We start from the raw sequence: 25464 nt of genomic DNA on the forward strand, positions 1-25464 counted from the left end.
TCACACACCAATAAGATCAATGCTCCTGGGTTTTGTAAGTTTGTCCAGTGTTTCCTGTCCAAGCTCACTTGTGAACAAGGAAATAATTTCATTATTTCCATCTGTAATAGCCAAATCATATGCTGATTGCCCTTCTGCATTCTTCTTTTTTATACTTGCATTGCAGCTGTAGATAAAGAAAAGATTGTTTTAAGCCTCTGAAAATCATTCCAAGTTACTGGAATTAGTGAAGTGGCCTGTAGGTAATGTTGATGCAGAGTCACCTCACAATTTCTACATGCCACTTCTTGCAGGGACACAGCTATGAGACAGGAGTGCTGAGCCTTGGCCAGGCTCTGGCCTCCCAGTGTTGCTGATGGGATCCATGCTGGCAGACTGTGTGTACCCTGTAGCCCCAGCTCTTACTTACTGTTACTGTACTTACTGTAGCAGGACTCGGATGCACTCCACTCCCTCCAATCCAAGCAGAACTGCCTCATGGAGAGCAGTATTGTTGTGCCTGTGTAGGAGAAATGAGCAATGTGCTTATTACCTACGGAAACTGCACTGGTCCATGGAGAAACGGTCTAGCAAATTAGCCTTAAAATAAGGAAAATGAATAGGAAGGTAGAGAATTCAGTGGGAGTCACAGCGATGTTGTTGTTAGGCTTTAGTGTGGTTTATCATTGAGTTAAAGAGGGCGGGGGAAGCAACTGAATGCAACAGCAGCTTTTCTAACAAATTATGAGAAAGCTGGTAACTGAAAGAAGGACTGTGAATGCTATTAGCTTTGCTCAGTTGAAAATTGAGGGGTTATTTTTGTTTTGGTAATTTGGCTTTGAAAGTAGCTCCTTGACTACAGGTTTTTAGAGAAGGGAGGGGACATTAGAATCATAGAATCGGCTGGGTTGGAAGGGACCTCAGAGATCATCGAGTCCAACCCTTGAACCACCGTTGCGGTTGCTAGACCATGGCACTGAGTGCCACATCCAGTCTCTTTTTAAGTATCTCCAGGGATGGAGAATCCACTACTTCCCTGGGCAGCCCATTCCAATGCTTGATCACTCTCTCCGTAAAGAAATTCTTTCTAATATCTAACCTAAACTTCCCCTGGCACAACTTAAGACCATGCCCTCTTGTCTTGTTGAAAGTTGTCTGGCAAAAGAGCCCAACCCCCACCCGGCTACACCCTCCTTTCAGGGAGTTGTAGAGAGTGATGAGGTCTCCCCTGAGCCTCCTCTTCTCCAGACTGAACAGCCCCAGCTCCCTCAGCCTCTCCTCATAGGGTCTGTGCTCGAGTCCCTTCACCAGCCTGGTTGCCCTCCTTTGGACCTGCTCCAGGACCCCGATATCCTTCCTGAACTGAGGGGCCCAGAACTGGACACAGGACTCGAGATGTGGCCTCACCAGTGGTGAGTACAGGGGCAGAATCACTTCCTTGGACCTGCTGGCCACGCTGTTCTTGATACAGGCCAGGATTCTCTCTTAACATTGGAGAGCAAGTACTTTTTTGGTAAAACTTGAAAAGACCCAAGGCAGAGAATCAGTGCTCACTTACAGTCCTGACTGTTGATCAATGTCAGCGCCTTTCTTCACGAGAAGGGAGATTGCTTCTGCATGCTTGTTAAGGACAGCAACTGTGAGAGCAGGTCGGTCCTCCTCGCTGGTGCAGTTCGGGTCAGCTCCCTAGGACACACAGGATAAGGAAGGTGAGCTCTTAGAGCTGTAAAGATTCTTCAGCTTCCACCTTGCTTTAATAGTCTACAAATTTAAGTTGGCCAAAGGTCTTTGTGCTCAAGACAGGGAAATATTCAGATGGTGGTATTGATTCTTAATGTTTCTTCTGGAAATGTTTGTCCTAGCTCAAAACCAGAGTAAATGTTTATAACAATCAGGATGCACCCACATAGCAAAAAGGAAGAGGTTATGCTCTCTTTTGCTGTACAGAGGATTTGACCCAAAACTATAAAATAAGTGTATTTTTATTTCTATGTGGCTTTGACAAACCCAGACAGGAATGCCTTACATGTTGTCCAAATAGAAATTTGAGGGGAACCTATATAAACATAGATCAGGATATTTCTTCTGCAAAATGCTCTTTCACCCTGAAGGCAGTTGTCTTGCAATAATGTTATCTCTTAAGCATGAAGTCAGATACCAAGCTAAGACTCCAGGGGTAAATGGTCAGGGAGCTGGAAGGGGTAATGTCAGCAAAGCAGTAACTTACTTCACTGAGCAATTGGTCTAGCAACATGATTCTTGCTTTCCCATTTGGACCCAACTCATCCAGTAATTGCCTGGACTCTGGCTGTGGAAACACAAAAGAGACAGTAACACTTCAGACAGTGAAAATGTGAGTAGGTGAAGCATATTCAAGCTGTGAGTAAAGGCAGAGAATGCACACAGTGGCAAGATAGTAGCTGAGGGAGGAACACAACATAGCTGAGTTTCAGCAATACTAACTCAGGACCCTGCTATGACAATATTTTTCTGAATCTGAGCAAGTGTTGAATAACCCAGGTGAATACCTCACTACTTGTCTTGATTCAGCAAACATGTCTGCAAGCAATTAGCTTTACATCAGTGCAGCTTGCTGAGACTGTACAAACATCTGTTAATCACAGTAAACATGGGTACGAGTTCTTTGCAGTAGAATTAAAGTTTGATGTTTCCAGAACTTATGCAAGTATTTTATTGAGAAATAAATAGCCTTGCAGAGGTTTGATAACCAAATCTTGAAACAAACAAACAAACCAACCAATCAACACAAAGACCTCCTTTTATCTCTTTCCACCTTTCCATCTCCTTTCCTTCTCTTTCAAAAGCCCTATCACTTGACCAAGCATTTTTATATGTGCATTCATATTACAAAGCTCTACATTTCCTTCCACCTGTTGAGCTGGCCAACTGAGATTAACGGACATTTCTTTTTGAAGTTTTCTGTGCTAGTAATGCTTATCCATTTAGTAGGCAGTGCTTCCAGGCTCTTTCTGAAGTGGAAGTAAAGCCCTACTTCTTGCATTCAGCTAGCCCTTGGCTGTGTTGACATCTCAGCTTTACAGGAAAAATGATTTGACTTAAAAGCTTGTTGCACAGATCATCTTCCCCTGTCTAGTTCAGTCTGAACAGTAATTCTAGCACAATCAGGGGTATGTCCGATGGGCCCAAACCAGGCAGTAAGGGTCAAGTGAAGAAAATATTGCCTCCATCTGATGTTGCTTTTGAGAAAAACCTGTAACAAAAATCAGTGTGCAATAGTCTTTAAATCTATTGCTGTGCCAGTAAAACAGAATGGGTCCAAAATGTCAGCTACCAATTTTCAGGTTTTGTGTTAAGTTGGACTAGTCCCATTTCCTTCCCCCAACCCTAGGCAGTATTAAAAGCTTTGTTTTTACCCTTGGATGCCCTCCTTCAAGTTAGTGCTGCTCTATTAGTAGGTTTTTTTCTGTATTGGCAGAAGATACATACGGGGAGCTTATCTTCTTTTCCTGTAAGTGTTCTTGAATTTGTTCTCTTTGTTTTGCCTCTTGAATGGAAAAGATTATGATCATCCTTGCCTACCAGAAGGGGAAACAAATGTTAATTCAAAGTAAAGTCTTTGTAAAGTCAAGTCTTGTTGTCCCTAAAAAGAACCTGGGGGAGAGATCTGGAAATAATTTATCCACAAAAATATTTTATTTTATGTTGAAATGAAAGCAATATTTATCAGTTTTCCACAAGAGAAAGTGATGAAATATTTGTTGCAGATCAGACTGGTTTTAACAAAAGGTTACAAAACCATTACAATTTTTCAGTGCTGTTTAACTCCCAAATACTTAGGAACAAGACTAGAGGACCTTGAATAGAAACAGAGGTCCATTATTTATGAGACATAATCTACCAATGTGCAGGATGGTTGATAAGGAAAAAACACAGCATGTGGGGACCTTTGAGCAGGTGCTACTAGAGTGCCTGGAATCACAGGCACATTATTGACACTTGAGAAAACAAGTTCCTAGTGCTGTGGCTGCCACTTGCCAAGTCTCAGATTAGAAGCACAAACTGGATGAAATTTATACATAAAGTGTGCCAAATTATACCATAGGAATTTCAGGAATTTCTGACTTTACAAGTAGTTGATTTAACGAAAACTCAAATCCAATATGAGATGCTTAAAGTGCTGAGCTATTACTGATGCCAAGGGGAGATGCAAGTGAAGCATTTCTGAAAAGTAGGTCTAGAATTAATGTATTTAGTAATTTCTCATCTTTGCCAAGTGTGACAAAGCTGAAGTCCCTGTGATGGCTCAGAAGTAGAGATAATATTAACATTTATAGCTCCTATTGTAAGACACTATGCAAAGCATCTGACTTGGGGGTTGGCCTAGATGACCTTTAGAGGTCCCAAAGTATTCTGTGATTCTATGATTATAAGTTTCATCACTACAGTAAAGGCTGTATGTGCTGTGGCTGCACTTTACTGGCCTCTCCAGCTTTCCTCTAGGGATGAAACATTCTCATGTACTTTTGACAAAGTCTGTACATTGCTTAAATCTCAGCTCAGCCACATTTTGAGACTTTTAAAGATCTATATGTAGATGCACAATGTGGCAATATATTTGTTTGCCTAACTCAGTATCTAGCCTTCAAATACTATTTCCATATTGTTGGCTACTCTATTTATGGTCGGTCATAAAGACATGGAACAAGGGGGAGAAAAAAAAAAAATCTCACCAAAACTAGTCTGATTGCTGTCCTGTTCACCTCTGGCTTCTGTTACAGTATTCAGGTAATGACTGCTGAACTTCACTGGTTTATTAGTATGATTATCCTGTAGAATCATCAAATGCAGGAAGTTGATCAGATTATCATGTTATGCCATTGTAATCTTAATAGCACAAAATGGTGGTGTTCCATGGAAAAATATCAATTACAAATCAGCACAAAAATTATTATATGTAATTCAACCCTGTTTTGAAGAAAAATAATCTAGCAATTTTTTCTAAACCTTGTGTTAGGTATTTGTTTTGATTTAAAAAAAGAAAAAATTAAAAAGGGACACAACCTCATTTAATGGAATAAAAATCCTCATCTGAATTGAAGTGTGTCCACCACTTCAGAGACTGGATTAGCTCTGCACTTGTGAAATGATGTGATACACATTTTCAGGCACCATTTGGCAAGGTAAGATCTTAAAAATGCTACACAGGAGATACAGTCTGAATTTTAGATCTTTGAAATCGTAGATTTTAATCTTTGAAAAGCTGGAAATTAATATGGGGGTGTTTTTTGGAACATGGTAATTCTGGAGATAGGTATTTTAAGTATTTGAATATGTATTTGAACAGGAACTCTGGCAAAACGTTGTCTCCATACTGAAAAATTGTAAGCCTATTTATTAAGAGCACAATATGCAGACTGTAGTAGGCTCTAATACCAAGAGCTAAGGGGTGCTAGAAACAACATCATTCGAGGGAAGAACATTAATCTTAATAGGAAATTAATGAAATGCAAGATAATAGCAACATAACCATGAGATCTGGCTTAATCAGATAAAGATACCTGTTCAGCCAGCTCAAACAGAAAAAAAAAAGATTCCTTTCTCTGAAGTGGTGAGTTAACACTCTCTGAACTAAAGATTTTGTTTAGACCTGAATTTTAAATATAGCAGTGTTACAATGACTGGTCCAGTCACAGCTTATAAGCAATAAGTCCAGTTGCTTAACAACAGCCCTCATCCCCCAAACTGACCTTAATAGCAAGAGCATAATTCAATGTAATAGTAACTTCACAGTCATCCTCATGGATGGTAGCAGAATTAATCTAGAGGGAAAGAGCAACCATTAGTGTATCTTTGAAAAAATACACAGAAATAGCTTTAGGAATAAGTCTTGTGATGATGTTTATTATGTAGCCAATACACAAAATCACACATGCAGCTTTGCCTGCTTGTGATTTTGTACCAACATTTGCCATCTAACTGGCAGGTGGTATCCTGAGTAACTGGAAATATCATAATGACTGAAATGCCAGAAGATGTAATAATGTTATATTTCATTAAAGTTCAGGTATTCTCCACACAGATTTTGCAGCTGCATGAAAGCCTTGGTGGTCTTAGGACTGCCTGCTCCAGGAGAACTGGTAGCTGCATTAGTAGTACCCATCTGTAGGAACACAGTAGTAAAACATGGGCAACTTTCCATATTGGTTCACTGAGACACTACTGCTGGCAAGACAAATATTGAAGTTACATATGAATAATTATACATATATGTACATATATACATATATATGAATAATTATAAAGAAGTGGAATGCAGCTGACAAGGTTATATTGCAACAGGCTGAGAATTTTGAGGACAATTCTATTCCTAATCCATGTGAAAACTGAAAAAAAAGCAGCATTAAGGCCAGATAGTTGGAATTCACTTTGAATTACTTCTCTTACTTTCGGGGCAGTGGTTTCAAGACAATAGGATGACAGAAGACCAAGAAGCAGCACGAATGGCCCTCTCTGGGGAATGTAATATTTTTCAGGCATTTTGAATCCTTTAGCAAAGGAGACAAGTTGCGGTGGACCTGTATTTCATTTCCAGCAAGCAGATATCGTCGTACCCGTACTACATCTTCTGGACATACAAATAGACCCAGTAGGTCTCAGTGGGTACAGAATTCAGATGCAAAGTGTCTGATGGAGTGTTACACCTCGTACAAGTGTAATTGGCCAAATGACAATTAGAACTCTGAAACCCACTAACTTTTCTGGAATTGTTTCTATGTGCTAAAATTGGGGTTTTTTTGACTAGTGTGTCATATCAGTCAAGACAGGTTAAGAAATCATGAGCTTGAACTGTAACAAGGAAGACTTTAGTCAGATACTAGGAATAAGCTTCCCTGTCGCTATACCAAGTCAAGGAGTCTCCAACACTACTTCTGTTTGCAACCCACTTTCAGCTGCAACTGCCAACCTATTTTTGTACTAGCACTGATGTACTTTTTTCCTCTCCAGAGCTATTTTAACCTCATCCAGTCCACAGAACATTGCTTCAAGCAGTTGTGCTGGCAGCACCTAGGAAGCAGGGAGAGTGGATGCAACTCCTTAACCCTGCAGGGCTGCCAAAGGAAGCAACACAGTACTGCAGCTGAACAGTAAGGACAATTGAGTGCAGAAATGGACTCAAACTGCCTGGGGCAGTTGTGAAATCTCCATTGTTGGTGAGTTTGAAAAGCTTCAAGACAAACATCTGTCAGGAACAGTTTAGGCAGTGTTGATCCTCCATCAGGACAGGGACCAGAGGACCCCTCAGTTATATTAGGACTTTAGGACTGCAAGAAAAGGAAGACTCCATTTCCATCTAGGACTCCTTAGGAAAAAGCTCTACTTTGCATCTACTTCATATCATCCCTTTAATAATTTTAATGTGGTTTGGTGGCAATCTGAAGACTATATCTCCATTAAGAAATTAAATAACCCCTTCCTTTAATACTGGTATAATTTATAGTAAAAGCAGACTATGCAGCCAGAGAGAACTGCTGCTATCTGCTGGTATAATCCAGCCCAGAGCTGAGGCAAGCATATAACTACATTCCATTTCTAGCAAGGCTTATTTAACTGACCAGCTACATAGATGTCAGTGATCTCTTCCTTTTCTTGATTGCCTGCTGTGGGATAAAGCAGCTGAGCAAGAGCTTTCTGGCTTCTATCCCTTCTCTTATAGCAGTGAGTTGAGAGAAGAATAGAAACTGCCGTAGGAAGGAAAGAAAAAAAAAATCTTTGGAAAAAGACAGACCAAAAAAATGGAGCAACAAACCAAAATAAATAACACACATAAACAGGTCAGAGTATAAAGAAAATGGACACATTTATTTTTCTAGTGTTTATCTAGAAGCCACAATAATTTTTTCATGAGGCTTCATAGGAAGAAAATACTCACAGTCTCCTTCCTACCTTTCCCATATGAGGTTCTCCAATCAGTGCTCTGAATTCAAGGTTGTTCTGAGCGTAGCTTCTAAGGTGAGCACAGACATGATCAAGCTGTTTTCTCCAGTAACCTGGTCAGAGAGAGTTAAGAAGGAGAAAAATCCCTGAGACTGTGATTAATATCTCTCTGCTCACGTGAGAAATTATTTAAAAGACCCCATAATTTCATTGAGACAGAAAAAAAATCTGGTTTAGTCTTTAGAAAACAAAAAGAAGAAAAGGAGAAGCCATCTATGAAAGGTGAAATACTGTCTTATCTGTATGTTATAATTAATTCTTAGGGCACCTCTACTAACAACAAAATTATGTATTGGAATTGTCCTTCAGAAACAAAACCAGCTCTGTGTGAAGAATAATCTCACACTATTCCAGACAATTTTTTTAAAAGTACAGTATTACAACTAAGCAATCGTGCATTATTGAACTGACATTTAGTTGACTTGAGATCACTGATAGGTAATAATAAACCAAATCTAAAAACTGCAGACATAGTAACTCAACCTATACAGTATTATGTATAATTTTTTCTCCAAATAAATGCCTTCTTATTATATATGGGAGACTGTATTCTAAGCTTATACATTCTTGCTCTTCTGTCAGGATTTCTGGGAGAGATTCAGAATTCCTTTATTCTTCTACAGGGCATGAAACATGAGGGGCTGAATGCACCTGGATTCAAAACTCAAGTCATTTAGGGTTTTTGCAGTGTTTCCAAGTATTTCTGAAGCAATGTTCTGTTTTCATCAGAGAAAGAAACAAACGGACTTGTTCTCAGTCTTAAGTGATTGATTGTTACCAGGATCTGGTTAATTTTATTTTTGAGCATACTTATGGAAAGTAGAGTAGGATTTATTCTGTCTAAATTGTGTAGGCTTTGTAACCTTATTTAACTGACACGATGAAGTTGTTCTGACCTTATCCTTCCCTCCATGTTAAATGAAGCTCAAAACCAAAAGAAACCAAGTCAGAGAAAAATGCTGCTCTGTGTTTTAGAAGAAAAGACAAGTGCATAAAGATTTTTGTGCTTGGAGGACATTTCCAAGATCAAGCTGGTAGAAACTATGAAAATGAAAACAGCAAATCTTATTTGCTAGGCAGCTTTAAAACAATATAAAAAATATCCACAGAGCAATATAAAATTGTTCCCTCTCATGGCTTCCCATACAAAAGCTAACACAAGTTGAAAATAGTAATTAAAAATTCTAAGCTAGACTACTACTTGGTGAGTGATCCCTCCAGAGAAGTCAGTATTATCTGCAATAAGCTGGTTCATAGCTAGCCTAGATCCCGGGATTTTATTTCAAAAAATGCAGTTGGCTGGGAACATATTCTTGCATGTTTGACTTTTTATTACATCTAAAAAGATTTTTGGCAGCTGTGATGGAATACTTGAATTCATGTTGTCAGTAGTTGATTACACCTCTATCACTATGATTTATTGTTTTTTACAGTAGAAAGGTAGAGGCTTCTTTGTAAATTTACCTAATAAATAACTTTGCTCCTGTTCAAAACAGACAAAGTACAGAAAAAAAAAAAAAAAACAAAAAAAAAGAGGCAGTATGCATCAGAAGATTAATGTACTGCTGTTATTTCCCCCTGTCCTAAATGTTTTTGTTTTGTTTTGTTTTGTTTTAACTTCACAAAAGAAAAGATTATTAGTTAATAATCTTCAGGAAAGGTCAGGAAATAGCTTGTATTTAAAAACTTTACTATTGAATGTCTGATACTATATGAATTAAAGAAATAATGGATATATTTGACACATATAAACGAGATTTTCCTGAGTGATAGTGCGGATCTTAGTGATAAATGTAGTTTTAAGCCATATATATAGCTTAACATCAAAGAAAGGGAACAGCATGAAAGGCTTGGCTGTTAACAGACATTTATTAATTTAGACAATGACATTTGTACTTCAGTCCTTGGTAGTGTCTAAAGGAAAATAAAATATACAGTGCAATTTCAACAGTTACCTCTGCTAAATGGATAAAACCAGACATTGTTCAAGGAGCAGCTCAGAATTTCTTCCCAACCCTTCCCAGTGAAAGAAATTCTCACTCACAAGTCAAGAGCTGTACTTCTGACAGAGATACATGAATGTTTAGTGTTACCTTGTTTTTTTCCTCAGCACTATTCCAGGCCAGTCTTTTATTATCTCTGACTAAATTAAGCTCCCTGACATGTTGAGTCAAGTGTATTTCTGACAGTGATGTCTAAAAGAACATGCCACATCTCAGAGCAAAAGAGTAGGAAAACAGATTTTCCCAATGATAATTTAAAAAATAAAGAGTACATAAGAGACAAACCAGGAAGTTCTATCATTCATTAGCTATTTTTTTCTGCCCAATAGATACATAACTCTCATGACTGTCTTACTGTAGGAAAAAAGCTATAGTTGGAAAAGTGGATCAAAAAAAGTAACCATGGCTTGATGCTGTAGTGTTGTAAAATGGACATATTCTCTGGACTGCACAGCTGGACTGCCCTCTAATATTAAGGCAGTTTTGAAAACTGGGCCATTTCTGAGGTCTGTTAGTAATAGTGATGGACTGTCTCCAAGGATTTGGAACCAGAAAGCTGACACTGGAGTTTTCTGAGGCTACTAAAACTAAAAACTACAAATTGCAAGCTTTTTAATGACATTAAACAGTCAAGTGAACTGTTTACACAAAGAATTGAATGACTACACCAGGGACTGTGAAATAAAATCATCTGCAGTACTGACACAGTAGTGTGTGTGGACAATCTCTACAATGAGAGATGTAGATGTACTGATACCTTTGTGGGTTTAAAAGATGGGGCCTACAAGAGCTTTCAAGGTTTCTACCAACCCTGTATTTTGTAATCCTGTTAAGAATCCCTTTTTCTAGATCAGTTTGCTTCTGAAACTTCTCTAATTTATTCCTCAAAAGAAACCTAAACAATTTCTCCACACAGACAATCCTCATCATATTTTCAAGAGCTACAGCTCCACGTATCTCAGTCTTGTTTAACTACTCCCAGAAGGCAATATCTCAGTTGTACCTGAACTTCACATTGAGGGGGGTAAGGAGGATGCTAGGAGATGGGATGGTTGTTTAGTGGTTTCCAATTCAAATATAGGACACCCACCACTGATCTTGCAGGCTCTGATGAAAACAAACTTCTAGCAAATTAGTTAGGCTGCACAGGAGTCAGTAACAATAATTCTGATTCTTCTGATAGGCTTTCTTCTAGTTATTCACAGAGATCAGCAATCTGATTTCTAAGGCACCTCATTTACAAGTGAGTGGTGGGAAGACAGACTTGTAAAGATGTAAATCGGTTTCCTATTGATGCCACATTCCATGTACTATAATCTTTTTGAGAAAAAGTAAGGTAACATATTGCAACTTTGTTTAGGAAACATAAAATCAAAACTCCTAACCTTTTCCAGGACTAATGGCTGTCAGAAGAGGCTTATGATCACTCATTTTTTCCAGCTTTTCTTTTTGTGAAATTAGCTCAAGCTCCTTCTTTTCCAACAGCTTGCTAGATGGGTAAAAAAGTCCAATTGTTTGGGTTCCTTTATCTTCTCTTTCTTTTAGTTCTGGCCTTGATTTGGGCAAGGAAATAGGAAGAGACTGCCAGACAATTTGAGCTTGAAATCGTTTAGCCTGTGGGGAGTGGAAAGAAAAGTGTAAGTAATATAATTAGATGTAATTAAATAGATTAGAAGCTGAAATTAACCAGAACAGTATACAAAATTGTCAAGGAATTAAAATGCTCGGCAGGAAGAATCAGTAACAATTCTTGATCTTAATTACCAGTCTGTAATAATGATGCAATTTATCACAAATATTCAAGCAAAAGCAAAACTCTTCATGATTGCCAGCAGAATGACTTGTATGCTTTTGTAGCACAAAAGCTGTCCTTGCTAAGTATTACAGTGTTTCTTAAAACAGAGTTTTCAAAACACTGTTAAATATGAAGGGATGCCTCACATCTGCCGGACAAAACTAATTCACATGTAATAAGGTAAAAGTACTTAAAGAGCTAATACTTCTGAAAAGCTGGTTGTTTCTCACTTTCCTATTTAGATTAATGCCTTTGGCTAAGTCTACTTTTTGGCAGAAAGCAGTTCTCAGAATAAACATACCCTTGGTTTTGCCCTCAGCATGCTAACAGACCACAATGTTGCCTCCATGAGGAAATTAATAAACCTGTGCCAATCTACACCCACAGTGAGTGAGCCTTCTAGCTGTAATATTGTGTGTCTTACCTCAGAAAATGCCAGTGAGTCTCCACTGCCATTCTGAGAACTCATGCTTGATGGGGGCTCTATGTAAACACCACAGGACCCACAGAAGCGAGCGTACGGACGGTTGCTCCTACCACACTTGAAACACGTGAAATAGGATGGGGGAGGTCCAGGCTGGAAAGTTGAATGAAACACTTTTCACTACAGAAACATACGATGCATGGTTAGAGAAACATAAAAGCAGTGTTGTGAATTAAAAGCAAGTAAAGTAGCACTAACTAAAGCTACTAGACTAGAAATACTAACCAGGATACCAGACTGCTAACACACTGGCAGATGCAAGACAGTAAAGCTTGCAAATCAAAGACAATAAGTCATTGTGCTTTGCAAACAAACATATTTTCAGACAGATCTGGTACTTGGGTATGTTATTTTTTTTTTGTCATACACTTCAAAAAATGTTTCTTTTCTTTGGCAAAGCCTTGTCATTTCTAGTGTGTGCTCTGAAATCGAATATTGACTCCAGATCGTTCCTGTTGAATCCATCACTACCTCCACTACCCTGAGTCTCCTGGTACAGTGAAGGACCAATGGTTATGTATGTATGTATACAGCAGTGGGTTTAAAACTTTATGCAGACCCATCTCACAGAAAAAAAATAATATTTGCCTATGATCTTAGATTGAAAAACTATACTTATAAAAACATATTCCAGGGGGAATTTTTTACATTGATTGTACCTTGAAAAAGCTCTACTGGACAGCAGCTAGGTATTTGTCTTTGTGACAAATAGTGAGGCCTTCAGCCAAAAAATTGCACTCACCATCTCATCTCTGGTAATTGCCTATATAGATGATCATAGCCCAGAGCAGATATGGGAAAACTTGCATTAGGCTAGCCTATACTTCAAGCTTTGGTGGATATGCTACTTTGGCAGAGGACACAGCTATTGCATATCACCCAATGCATAACCCTTGGTATTTTGTTTACATCTCTAAAACCTTAAGTCACTGACTGATGTGGTGTCAGGGTGTCATCTGTTTTTTTTTTCTTTATATAAATCTATGTTCTCTAAGTATGTTGATAATAATAAGCTGTGTACTAACTGGCAACAGTTTTGCAAAAAGCAGTTTGAAATTGTTGCAGGTCATAGATGGGTAAGAACAAATTTATCAGTACAAACACAGAGTGCACGTGCCTTGGCTCCACACCGATCACAGAAATGGGCATCATATTGGTTCTCATGATTGCATTTGGAGCATGGAACTGTCTTCCTTTGCTGGCTGGGATAAGGCAGGGGGATGTCTCCTCCAAACATAGGCTTAAAAAAACATAAAACAACACCCCCCATACACAAAAAAAAATCCATAAAACAACAACAAGAAAACATGAGGGAGAAAAGAATTCTTATGAAAAAAGGTTCACATTCTAATTAAGGTGAAACAGGAAAGCAAGCTACTTTGACAACACTAAGTGATATTCAGCCTAAAGGAATTATTTCAACTTGAAATAAGCAACAGAATGACTCGGATCTACCCTGTAATTTTTTTCATTACAAAACCACAATAAATTGTAGCATTAATTTTTAAATATTTTAGCAGAACTGAGTGAAAAAAAAATGCTTATCAATAGTGTCCATTTGCACTTTTTTCCTTGTACGGCCTCATTTATAAGCACAGTGAGGTTTCTCTGCTGATAAGCTTGTGTTTTCACTTCTAAACCACAAAAGCTATTTTGTGTTTTTGCTTTGTAGTAGTATGGTAGGGAGAGTGTGTTCAATGAGTTTTCTTTTGGTTTGGTATTTGCTACATGAATATATTTTTCAGTCTTTTATCTCACACAAATTGTATATTACATAGTTCTCCTACTACAATTAACTTATATGAGCATGCAAAAGAAAGATTTTTCAGCTGAAACTCCTGGAGGTTGTGTATAGATCCTAGTCAGGAAGAATAGGTCTTAAAACTGTTTTCTTAGGTATTGCCTCAGAGCTTATGCAGTTCATGTTCTCTGTGAGTCAGGAATATGGATAAGGAACAGAACTTCAGAGAAATTATTTTGATTACAGCTACCACAACAGCAAGTAAGCAGACACAAAATAGCCTTATTTTCAGCTGTGGCCTGCATAGCAATTTGAATGATGAAGCTTGAGATTTGCCTGGAAGGCAAAATTTACAAGTGCACAGATCTAAATATGTTCTAAATCTAATTTATTTAATAGCCACTAATATTAATATAAACCCATTTGTAGTGTAACAAGGCAACCAGGTGCCCCTAATTGCCAGGGAGTGGGCATGAGCTTGTGTTAAGCCCACCTGTGCCTAATTAGAGTGGGCCCCCACTGCGCATGAGCAGGACCTTTTATTGGCCCCCTGGTCCTGCTCATGGGCAGTTGGGGCCCGCCCTTATTAGGCACAGGTGGGCTTGACACAAGCTCATGCCCCCTGGCAATTAGGGGCACCTGGTTGCCTTGTTACTCTACACCCATTATGAATCATTTGGAAATTATTATTATCACTAATCACTCACAATTTTTAGTAAAATATCTGATTGTTATTAATAATTGTTATTACTTTAACTTTAAATCTTAGCTACTATAGGTGTCACGGTTCAAGTTACGTGCCTACATATGTAAGCAGCTACATATTAATATCTACATTTAGTGAAGCAGTTAAACATGTTTACCTTCAGTAAGTACAGATTCCTAATAAAATTCACTTGGAAATGCCACCTCAGGCCTTTGACTCAAGCTACTGAGTATTAGAACTCGAGACATTGCCAATATAACTGGCAGGTTATAACTTGCAAATCATTATTCTTCTTTAATTTTTGTATTTATCACAACTTGAAGAAGTGAAATGTAGCATAAGGTTTTACAAGATTTTTAAGAGTGAAAGTAAAATTCTCCTGAGGAACACAACAAGCAAGCTAAATGGGGAGTTGAAACAGACTGCAATTTTAAGGGGAACATTTACTGTTGCTTTTCTCACCTCTGTGCAGAGTCACAGCCAAATACAAGCATAGTAACTCTATGCATATAGGGGAAGCAGCAAATGGAGATAAGAAAAATAATGTAAAAGAATATTTTAATTTCACAATATAATTGGAATCAATGAGAATGATCTTCCTGATGTATATACTCAAGTTTTCTATTGCAACTGAAAATAATCTAAATACAAACAAGATTTCCTTGTAACCAACATAACAGAAACTTGAAGGTATATGATACCCTTATGTTTAGTTGGGTATTTGTGATGGAACATCTCTGGGAGCACTGGACTTGAATATGGCATGGGGGAGGGATTATCTGCTTTTATAAGAGAGACATACAGGGATATGACTTCATTTTCACTAAGAAAAAGAATGTTATGTTATGTTTTGATTTGATTAAGCCAAATGATGCAAGAAGCCTTACCGTCTGTATTACAGGCAGTTTGCTTTCACAAGTCACACAGTGCTTATGGTGAAGAGGATTTCCTGTGCCACACACCTGACAAATTACTTTACCCTTTTAAATAGAGAGAGAACATATTTCATGTGTTATTTGGAAACTATGAATGACAATAATAATAATGATAATAAGACTTGTTCTTACAAAGTGCTGTGATTATTCAGCACTGCAGGTAGAAGAGATCTTTCATGCTGTGGGCTTCAGACTTCAGTTAGGCCATATTTCCTGGTCATCACAAGTCTATGCATCTTGGATGCCATTTTTAAAAAAAAAAACATATACAGTTCTCCCAGGAACAACCCCATGCAGCACTACAGGCTGGGGACAGAGTGACTGGAGAGCAGCCAGACAGAGAGGGGCCTGGGAGTCTGGATTGTCAGGAAGCTGAACATGAGCCAACAGTGTGCCCAGGTAGCCAAGAAGGCCAATGGCATCCTGGCCTGTATCAGGAACAGCGTGGCCAGCAGGTCCAAGGAAGTGATTCTGCCCCTCTACTCAGTGCTGGTGAGGCCACACCTCGAGTCCTGTGTCCAGTTCTGGGCCCCTCAATTTAGGAAGGATATTGAGGTCCTGGAGCAGGTCCAAAGGAGGGCAACTAGGCTGGTGAAGGGACTCAAGCACAGACCCTATGAGGAGAGGCTGAGGGAGCTGGGGCTGTTCAGCCTGGAGAAGAGGAGGCTCAGAGGAGACCTCATCACTCTCTACAACTCTCTGAAAGGAGGGTGTAGCCAGGTGAGGGTTGGTCTCTTCTCCCAAGCAACTCTCAGCAAGACAAGAGGGCAAGGTCTTAAGTTGTGCCCGGGGAGGTTTAGGTTGAACATTAGAAAGAATTTCTTTACTGAGAGGGTGATCAAGCATTGGAATGGGCTGCCCTGGGAAGTAGTGGATTCTCCATCCCTGGGGATATTTAAAAAGAGACTGGATGTGGCACTCAGTGCCATGGTCTGGTAACTGCAGCAGTAGTGGATCAAGGGTTGGACTTGATCATCTCTGAGGTCCCTTCCAACCCAGCCACTTCTATGATTCTATGATTCTATGATCAGTACCTCTAGATCTTTGCGTATTAGCGTCAGTTTGCTCCATCACTGCACTCACACAAAACAGACAGTCCCCATGCCCCTGGGTAGGGAGCATTTCTTAGGGCAAATTTTGCCTAGCTAAGACCACCAGCACTTTTGGATCACGGATAAGACTGTGCTTTGACTGAGCACATACCCACTGACCCAGTCCACTTGTACTAGGCTTTTACAATCAAATGAGGTAAGCAGAGTAATGAAGACCTATTTGATAAGCTTAAAATGCTCAGTAATACTAAAAAATCGTAGAATATCTCTCTGCTGAGCACAAGTTCATGCATTCCCATCATCCAGACTGTTGCATAATGTGCTCCTCAGCACGCCTTCCTCATCTTGTAAGGTTTACCTTTAATGACTGTTTCTATTCAAGGTGCTCTTAATCCTGCTAGCTCTTAAAAATGCCATAATGTACTTACACAAATCCAAGTTGGAAAAAGTATTAATAATAAAGTAAAATTGCATGCCAGGAGGTAAATTGCTCTTTTGTTATATAGATACTTATCCTCAAGTACCTTTATGCAGACGTTGTTTTGGGGCTGCAGCTGTGGAGCTATTGGTGACTCACACACAATACAAGTGGGTGTGTTCATTGGTACAAGATTTCTGCACTCAAGACATGGTGCCATCTGAAGAAAAAGCCATATCATAGCATGTTAAGAACCATAATGACATCATAATGGTTATAATGAGTTTTTCAGTATTTTCCTGGTTAACGTCTATATCCAGCAGGAGGGTCTCTGCAAACATTACAATTGACAGCAACAGATGCTGATACTGATCCTTAGAAATTAGAGGCTATAGAGAAAATATGAAGACAACTAGAAAGAGAATGCTCCACTGACCACTAAAAATATTCCAGAAAGATACTAAGTTAATATTCAGTACATTTTAAATGTTACTTTGCAATGTATGCGGGCAGATCAAATCCTCCTAATTTAAGAACTTAATCTAAGAGTTACTGCATGTTCTCAGTCAACACCTGAAACTATAGCATTGCTCCAGACAAGACAATTTTCTTATTGTACAGGAAAAAAATATATTGACTTATTAGATCAAGTTATTATCTTGGGAAGAGATTAGAGAAGATAGATACAGGCATCACTGTAAAAACTCAGTGCTCTTACATGCTCCCACATGTGCCACCATTTAACATTTCAGCCATATTAGGATGGATCTTCTTAGCTATGAGGCAGAGACACTAGTCACAAAATAACTTACTGCACTAGTTAGCACTGAAATAAGATGCATATACAGGTCCTACAAATGTGGTTGTGGTTGTTACATAATGAGAAAGAATCTAGCTTTGGTGATGTTTCCTAGCAGAAGCAAAAAACCCACAACCTAATTTTTCTTTACTGTCCTTATTAAAATATATAGCACTTGAAGCAATCAAAATGAGTTAATTTTACCCATTATGTCAGAATTCCATCAGTCCACTGCTAAGAGTAGTGAATAAAACAATCAGAACAGAGCTTCCCACATGAAAGTGTGACGAAACAGTGTTTTTGCCAACATAAGTGTGCAATCTGCTGAGGAAGTGTTTCTCCCATAAGAGGATTTGTTGACTGTTATGATGTTTTGCTGACCTGTGATCCTTCAGGGGGAGGGAAGCGACATACTGGCACAGGTGGAACAGGAGATCCACATTCCTGACAGAAGTGAGCCAAGGGGTCAGATAGGCGAGGTGCAGAACAGTGTGCACATCTGCAAATAAGAGCAAACTGGCTGAGTTTGCTTTGATAGTGTTCCATTTGACAATGATGATTAATCTGGAACCTTTTGTGACAGGATTTAGGTCACCAATTTATCAGCTGCAGTTTCCAATCTATAGTAGTTCACCAAACTATACTGCAGCATCCATGTAAGCAGCTTTGCAGGGTAGAAAGCTCTCTGACTGCTATGGACTTTCGTACTTTCTTCCTCACCATGTGAGAAAAAAAAGCCTCCTGACACCAGATATGTACCAGGCCTCACTGCTGCACCATGGGGAACCACTGGTGTAGATCCCATAAGCCTTTCAATACTCATATGAATCAATGTTCTCACCCTCTCTGAGACTACTCTCATAAGCACTTTCCATGTACAGCAGTGAGGGCTGTGCTCTAATTTCAAAATCTGAAGAAAAAAAAAAGGAAAATCTGATTCCTGCAGCTGCTGGGATTTTTTTTTAACGGATGGTAAGGTAGTTGATAACTGTGTATGATGAGATGTCAATAAAACATGTAAGACAAAGGTTTTTCAAAGCCCTACTTTTGTTGTATTCTCCACATATGAGCCAGTGTCTGTCTTTGCTTTCCTCATTTTTGTAGAGCACTACAGTGTTATCAACTTGGTTGCAAAAGGCAATTGCTCAGTTAGTTTCCCAGGACAAATACGTTAATAGAAAAAGTCACTTACCTGAGGAAATCTGTTTCCCTCGAGATCCTTGCCAACTGTGTGCTTGCTAAGCTTTTCTGGCTAGTCACTGCAGAAGAACTAGCAAACTGAAATAATAGTAATTCTTTAGCCTTAGTAAGCAAAATAAGATTAGCAAAATCAGCTAAAGATGATACTTGACACAAGTTGCACTGAAACGATTCCCTTTAAGGAACATCTACTACACTCAACCCCTCCCCCATTAGCTGCATTAAGGACTTACAGCTTCTTCCAATAAAAATAAGTCAATGTCTTGCTCTTTACTTCCAAGATATCAACTTGGTAACCTACAGCAATAATTATATGTTAATTGCATATTCAGTCATGTATTAGAAGAGAATTAGTAAGAATGCAGGTACTGTTAATTTGCTTTGCCTGGTTTTGTTCTCACTGATGACTGTGTACTGCTTTTGGATTTTCCTATTCCAGTGTGTCATGATCAGTAAATTTAAATTAATCATGTGTAATGTTGCTCTTTACAGCTAATTGCTCTCTACAATTACCTCAAAGGAGTTTGTAGCAAAGAAGGGGTTGGTCTCTCAAGTAAAAAGAAATAGAACAAGAGAAAATGGCCTCAAGTTGTGCCAGGAGAGGCTTAGCTTGGATATTAGGAAAAATTTCTTCACTGAAAGGGTTATCTGGCATCAGAATAGGCTTCCCAGAGAAGTGGTTGAGTCACCAGTCTGGAGGTATTCATAAGATGTGTAGATGTGGTGCTCAGGAACATGGTTTAGTGTGAAGTGTGCTAGGTGAATGGTTGAACATGATGACCTTAAACATCTTTTCCAAGCAAATAATTCTATGATAATACAGCCAAAGCTATTACTTCCTGAGGGATCATATGAGACTGATCACAAACCTTCACATCTTTATTTTTTTTAGAGCTCAGTTCTGATGATAGCCCTTTACAGTTTTCCTCAACATCCCTTTGCTTACCTGCAATGACTCTAACTGTAGTGTTGAGGTGCATTCCTCTCTATATTCTTTTGTTTCCAAGCGACTGGCAAGGAGCTGTGGTCCTTGCAGAGACCTGTGACCAGTCTTTCTTTCTGTTTCTAAATATAAAATTACAACTCTGTTATTCCAGTGTCATTCACTGGATGCATTTAACATGAATATAACATATTCTCATTTTAAATTCCAATAGCTAAGCATAGTTAAAAATTTGACATCTAGATTTTGGGTTCAAATAAACTCCATGGACTCACAGTAAATTAATCTAATAGAAATCTCATTCATCTCTCAAAGAGCCTACGTTTGTATTTTTCTCTATTTACAATTTTCTTCCTTCCTGCATGATCAAAAAGAACATGGCTCCTAAGACTAAATTAATGAGTAAACATTAATACAGTTCCCTACTCTAAACCAGCCCCATTACTATTACCATGGAAAAACAGGCTTTATCTACAGAGAAAATCTGGGTCAAACTTTCATTTCTGCTTTCAGAATCTTACTGCAAGGAAACATCAGTAAAAAACTCTGCAAAAAATGTGAAATCCCATCAATTCAATGGCATTTTCTGGCACAAGGGGAAATATAAACTGGGCCTTGTTACGTTGCTCAGAAACGAATGGCTTTTTAATATGTTTTAAGAGTTAATGTTATATGTATGGAACGTAAATTTTGTTCTCTATTTGCAGTGTTGAGCAACCCAAACAAGAATTACTAGAGGATGTTCTGTCTTCTGAAATGGTTTTAAAATTACCCATATTTTACCAGTGAAATAAGAGGAAAGTTTTACACTTGTTACTACAGCTTTACACTTGTTACTACAGCTTTATACTATTTTTTGCTAAGACGAAAGTCTGTTTCAGTTTCATTAAGTAATACCTTGAAAATCTTGTGGTGCTTCACTCCAGGCAGACTTGATTTCTACATTCACCCCATTCTTCTTTGGTTTTGTAGTAATTCCACCTTCCCTCTCCTAAAAAGAGATTCCATTTGAATTCCAAATGAAATACTTGGTTTTTCTTTCATTCTCTCTTGCTATAGTTATTTATTTTTGATGCAAGCATATGGAAAGCTTACATTACAAATGTATTTTGAAAACTATTTACTTGAATGGGTCATAAAAGGCCAGTGGGGAAAAAAAAAATGTGTCCCCTTGACAATTTAATATTACAAAAAGGATCAAGGTAAAAACATGGGCAAACATAGGAAATAAAATATATTGAAAGTATGGGCAGTTATGGTTTAATCTCTAAATAGCATAATAAGTACAACATTTTATACGCATACAGGGGTTAAAATTTCTAAAACGTACCTGTGTGGTGGTGGTATATTTTAGGAAATCTTTGTCATTGTGTCCAACAGAGAAGAGGATGTTTGGTTGCTTGTACTCTACCAGAAACACCTTTGTTACAATTGTACTCTCCCTGCAGTCCCTGAAAACCAATGTTTACAAGGCTAAATACATGCCACAATCCCATGTGCAACAAGTAAACCACTGATGAACAGGGCTCATTCACTGGAACATTTTTTCCAAGCTTGCAAGTCATTATTTCAGTTGACAACTATAATCTTGAGCAATACTCACAGGATCTACTACTGATAAGAAATTACCAGGAATACTCATGCTAATCCTGTGTCTGCTTTCTGGGGTAACTACAGTTTGTCAGTGCTGCAGAAAATAGGAGAGCAAAATTGTTCTTCCATTCATAATTCCATATGCATTTTCCCATCCAAGCAGCACAGAGCACACTACTTTTTTTAGAAAACTATTTATTAAATAACAGCAGCACCATAGAAATTGCTGTAACTGTCCAAACTATCCATTTCAGATTTATTGTCATTCTAGAGCTTCTAGAAAATACCATAATAAAAACATACTGGAAACAACTGTTAATTCAGGTAGTGATATCAGAAAATAGACATAGGACAAGGTTTGTGTTGTCACATTCCACTGCAGACATAAGCAAAGGCTGCCTGAGGGTGCTAATAATGGGGAATAGCAAGCACAAATCCCCAGCTGGAGTGGAAGTTTTTGCTTCCTTGAAACAAAAGATAACACAAAGTACAGACAGAATGCATGTGTCCTCTCTGTCTCTAAGCAGGAAGTTAGTTTGGAGAAAGTCAGTGTCTGTGCAGTAAAATCCATTTTTCTTCTATTTGTTGTATTATTACCTTATCTTTGTGCTTCAGCATTGCACTAACATTGTACTTAAGCTGTGGGGTTTAGCATTCTGTGCTCCTTCAGGAGAAACTAAGCATATTCCTGGGAAGATCACCTTCTATAAATCTGCTGAATCACCAGATGATCCCACAAAACATCATACCAGTTTCTCTGGCATTTTTAATAACCACTTTCAAAAGGATAAGTATAGTGTATTTTATTTGTTGCTTACCCATAGCTTCTACAGCTCACTGGCCTGGACCCACAGCATAGGAGATAAACATCGGAGAGATAATCCATCTGAACAAACACTTAATGGATGGAAATCTTTGGAGAAAGTGAAGTTAAAGCAACCCATGAAGATCACTTAGACTGCAAACTGGATGGGGAATGGGAAGTCTCTCATTTGTGAGGTATTAAAACATGCTTTAAACAGCATGGCTCCAAGCCATGAGTGGAATATCTGTCCTTTGACAAAATACCACTAAAATAAAGGAGGATACTTACTTTGTAACTGCCAGGGCCTTGACCATTATTCTCCCAACAGGTAATATGATAGGACCCTTATACTTAAAAGTACTATGCTCTCCATAGCCAGGTTTCCTAATGAGTTCTGGTTTACTACCATCTAAAGTGTAGTAAATTGACACCTCAGGTGTATCTGAAAGACACAGAGAAAGTAATTAGCTAAATTGTATTCAACCTGTGAAAAACACGCTTTGTGCTTCGTAGTATTCACTACTGTGCTTGCTATTTCTTGCTTAAACAAAATAAAGCATTTCTATAAATGACTAAACATTTGGGACCATGACTGTTTCTCCCATGAAAAATTAGTTACTCAACAAATGCAATTCCATTATAAGCAATATTTCTTCTCATAAAGTAGCTGCACAATGGTTTTGTATGAAAACATTCTAACAGCTTGTCTGTTCTAATGACAGGAGAGCTATTTTCTCCCATGCTGAAAGGTGACATTTCAAAAATTGTAAGGAAAACCTTTGGGGTGAGCCTGGCACATGACACTTTCAAGCACTGGTTTTCCGGTCAAAATGAGACGCTCAGAGCTTGATCTTGGAAGGAATTAAGACTGCTAACACATATGAAATTATTCATGTCAATAATGAAAAAAGTAAGTGTATTTGGTATGAGTTTCCTAAGGAAGTGCACACTCATAGAAGTCATGAATAAATGCAAAGAAAGTGAAGATGTTAAAAGTTTCAAATAAGCTTGTAAGAAATGGCTTTACATAGAGTCAAAGCTCTTATTCCTACCTGATTTTATTTCCACAAGTGTATTTGTGTCTATTTGATGTTTAGCCTTCCCTGGGAGAGGGATTCGAAGTGGTATGACCTGAGGAACTGAGACAGAGCCAGCTGTCATTTTTTCAGAAGTGTTCTTTAAAAAAGAAAAAAAAAAAGGCAGTCAATTTTTCTAAACAAAGTACATTGAGTAATACAGTCTTTAAAGGTGATTTCATCCCTTAATTTTTTTTTCTTTTAAAAGCGAGAACAAAAGATTCTTTAGACTGTTAGTTCTCATTAATATCTGCATGATTTTCACATTGAAAAGGAGCAACATCTCAATGAGTATCACACTTTTATTCCCCTGTTTCAGAACTGTGAACAAAACTTGAGATGAGCACAATGACTTTCATTTCACTTTGGGATTCCTTGCTCAAGTCTGCTTTCCATGTTTTCAAGTGAAACAGTTTTAGCATCATCCATCAGTAATACATGGTAAAAGTGAGTGGCAGTGAAGTATCTCAACCCTAAAAACGGCAGATATGGTGACATTTTTTCTGCAGGAACAATCACCCTCTTCTTTCATTGTGACTATCTGAATATACAGAAGATGTCATGAAAAGGGCTAAAGCAGGACAGCTATTCCTTAAGCTTATCTCAGCTACCGTACGCATTAAGAGTATAAAAACGAAACACGTGCCAAGAATGATTTATCAAGAATTATAGTCATCATGTCACACAATTCAAGAGTCAAAAGATGCATTTGGATTTGATAACATTTCACAGTACAAAAAGATCCCCAGATCCGGGGAATAGATATTCAGAGCCAGGAAACGTGTCTACACTAGAAGGATATGGTTTTGTAACCCAACCCTTCAATCCTCTAGAAATGTCTCTAATGCTGCTCATCAATGTGGACAATAATGATTCAGCATGGGAGGTGTTCACTAGTCCAGGCTCTCAGTGGGACTACAATGAGGTGTGCCACAGGGCTGCCTGCAGCTGCCCATCTCCTCGTCTGCGTTGCCAAAGCAGTGGTTAAGGAGTTCAAGTGGTTCTCAGCCAAACTCTCCTGGGCTGCATGCCATGGCATGGGAGAAGCAAGGATGGGTGGATCAGATCTTTACCTGACAAGAGGGGGCAGAGAATGTTTCTCCTCAAGCAGCTGCCTGCTCTTGGCACACCTGGACCAAAAGCACAGTACCCTGTTTCAGCCTTCTGGGAGCCCTCAGCAGTGGGACTCAAAGCCTTCCGCAAGCCTCCCCAGCAGGCCCAGCCCGTTCACCAGTGTGGGGTCCATCCCTGCTGCCATGTGCTACACAGGTCAGCGCTGCTCCCCGTCCCCCTGTGGCACAGCCCAGCCCCTCTCACCCCCCTCCATCCTTGTACAGATCCTGCAGCCCTGCCTGGTCCCAGCCCAGAGCCCTGCCCACTCCCCATACGACCCCCCTATCAAACCCTGTCCAAACCATTTGATCCCTGCCCACCTCACCTGATATCTGCTATATGGCCCTGCTCACCCTTCTCAGTCTCATCGGATAGGTCTGCTCATTCCACTTGATCCCTTCCCACCCCACTCCATCCCTGATATATAGCCCAGCTCACCACACTGTCCTTGCAATAGAGCCCTGCTCCCCCAACTCAAGCCCCACCACAGAGCCCTGCTCCCCCCATTTGATCCCTGCCCACCTCCTCGATCCTCGCTATACAGCCCTGCTCACCCTCCTCGATCGCCTCTTCAGAGCTCTGCTCACTCTGCTCAGCCCTTGCTACCCAGCTGTGCTCCCCCCATTCGATCCCTGCCCACGCCCTTCGATCCCGTCTATACAGCCCTGCTCACCCCCCTCAATCCCCTCGATACAGCCCTGCTCACCCCACTCTACCCCGGCTATGCTCCGTCTCCTCACGCTGCTCGATCCCGGACCCCCGGACCCCCGGGCCCGCCCTCCCGCCCGTTACCACAGACGCCGCGCACCGGGCCGCACCCCCCCGCTCCTTCCCAGGGCCCCACC

The 25464-nt window shown here is 39.3% G+C and overlaps 1 protein-coding gene across 1 annotated transcript; it reads right to left on the reverse strand.

The window, feature by feature from the left end:
- DZANK1 (double zinc ribbon and ankyrin repeat domains 1) lies at nt 1-25431 on the reverse strand. The gene is made up of 22 exons (XM_030447458.1): nt 25412-25431; nt 24580-24636; nt 23483-23606; nt 22719-22839; nt 21363-21483; nt 20930-21023; nt 20036-20160; nt 19082-19167; nt 18271-18388; nt 17197-17310; nt 15573-15665; nt 13356-13478; nt 12179-12331; nt 11345-11573; nt 7906-8009; nt 5709-5780; nt 4692-4788; nt 3448-3536; nt 2207-2287; nt 1538-1665; nt 425-499; nt 1-166 (listed from the first exon to the last, which is right to left on the reverse strand). Exons 3-22 carry the CDS (start codon nt 23589-23591, stop codon nt 1-3), a joined length of 2298 nt encoding a protein of 765 aa, XP_030303318.1. The 5' UTR covers nt 23592-23606; nt 24580-24636; nt 25412-25431.
- Between the last annotated feature and the right edge of the window lie 33 nt (nt 25432-25464).

Source organism: Calypte anna, chromosome 3 (genome assembly GCF_003957555.1).
Source record: "Calypte anna isolate BGI_N300 chromosome 3, bCalAnn1_v1.p, whole genome shotgun sequence".
Taxonomy (NCBI): Eukaryota; Metazoa; Chordata; class Aves; order Apodiformes; family Trochilidae; genus Calypte; species Calypte anna.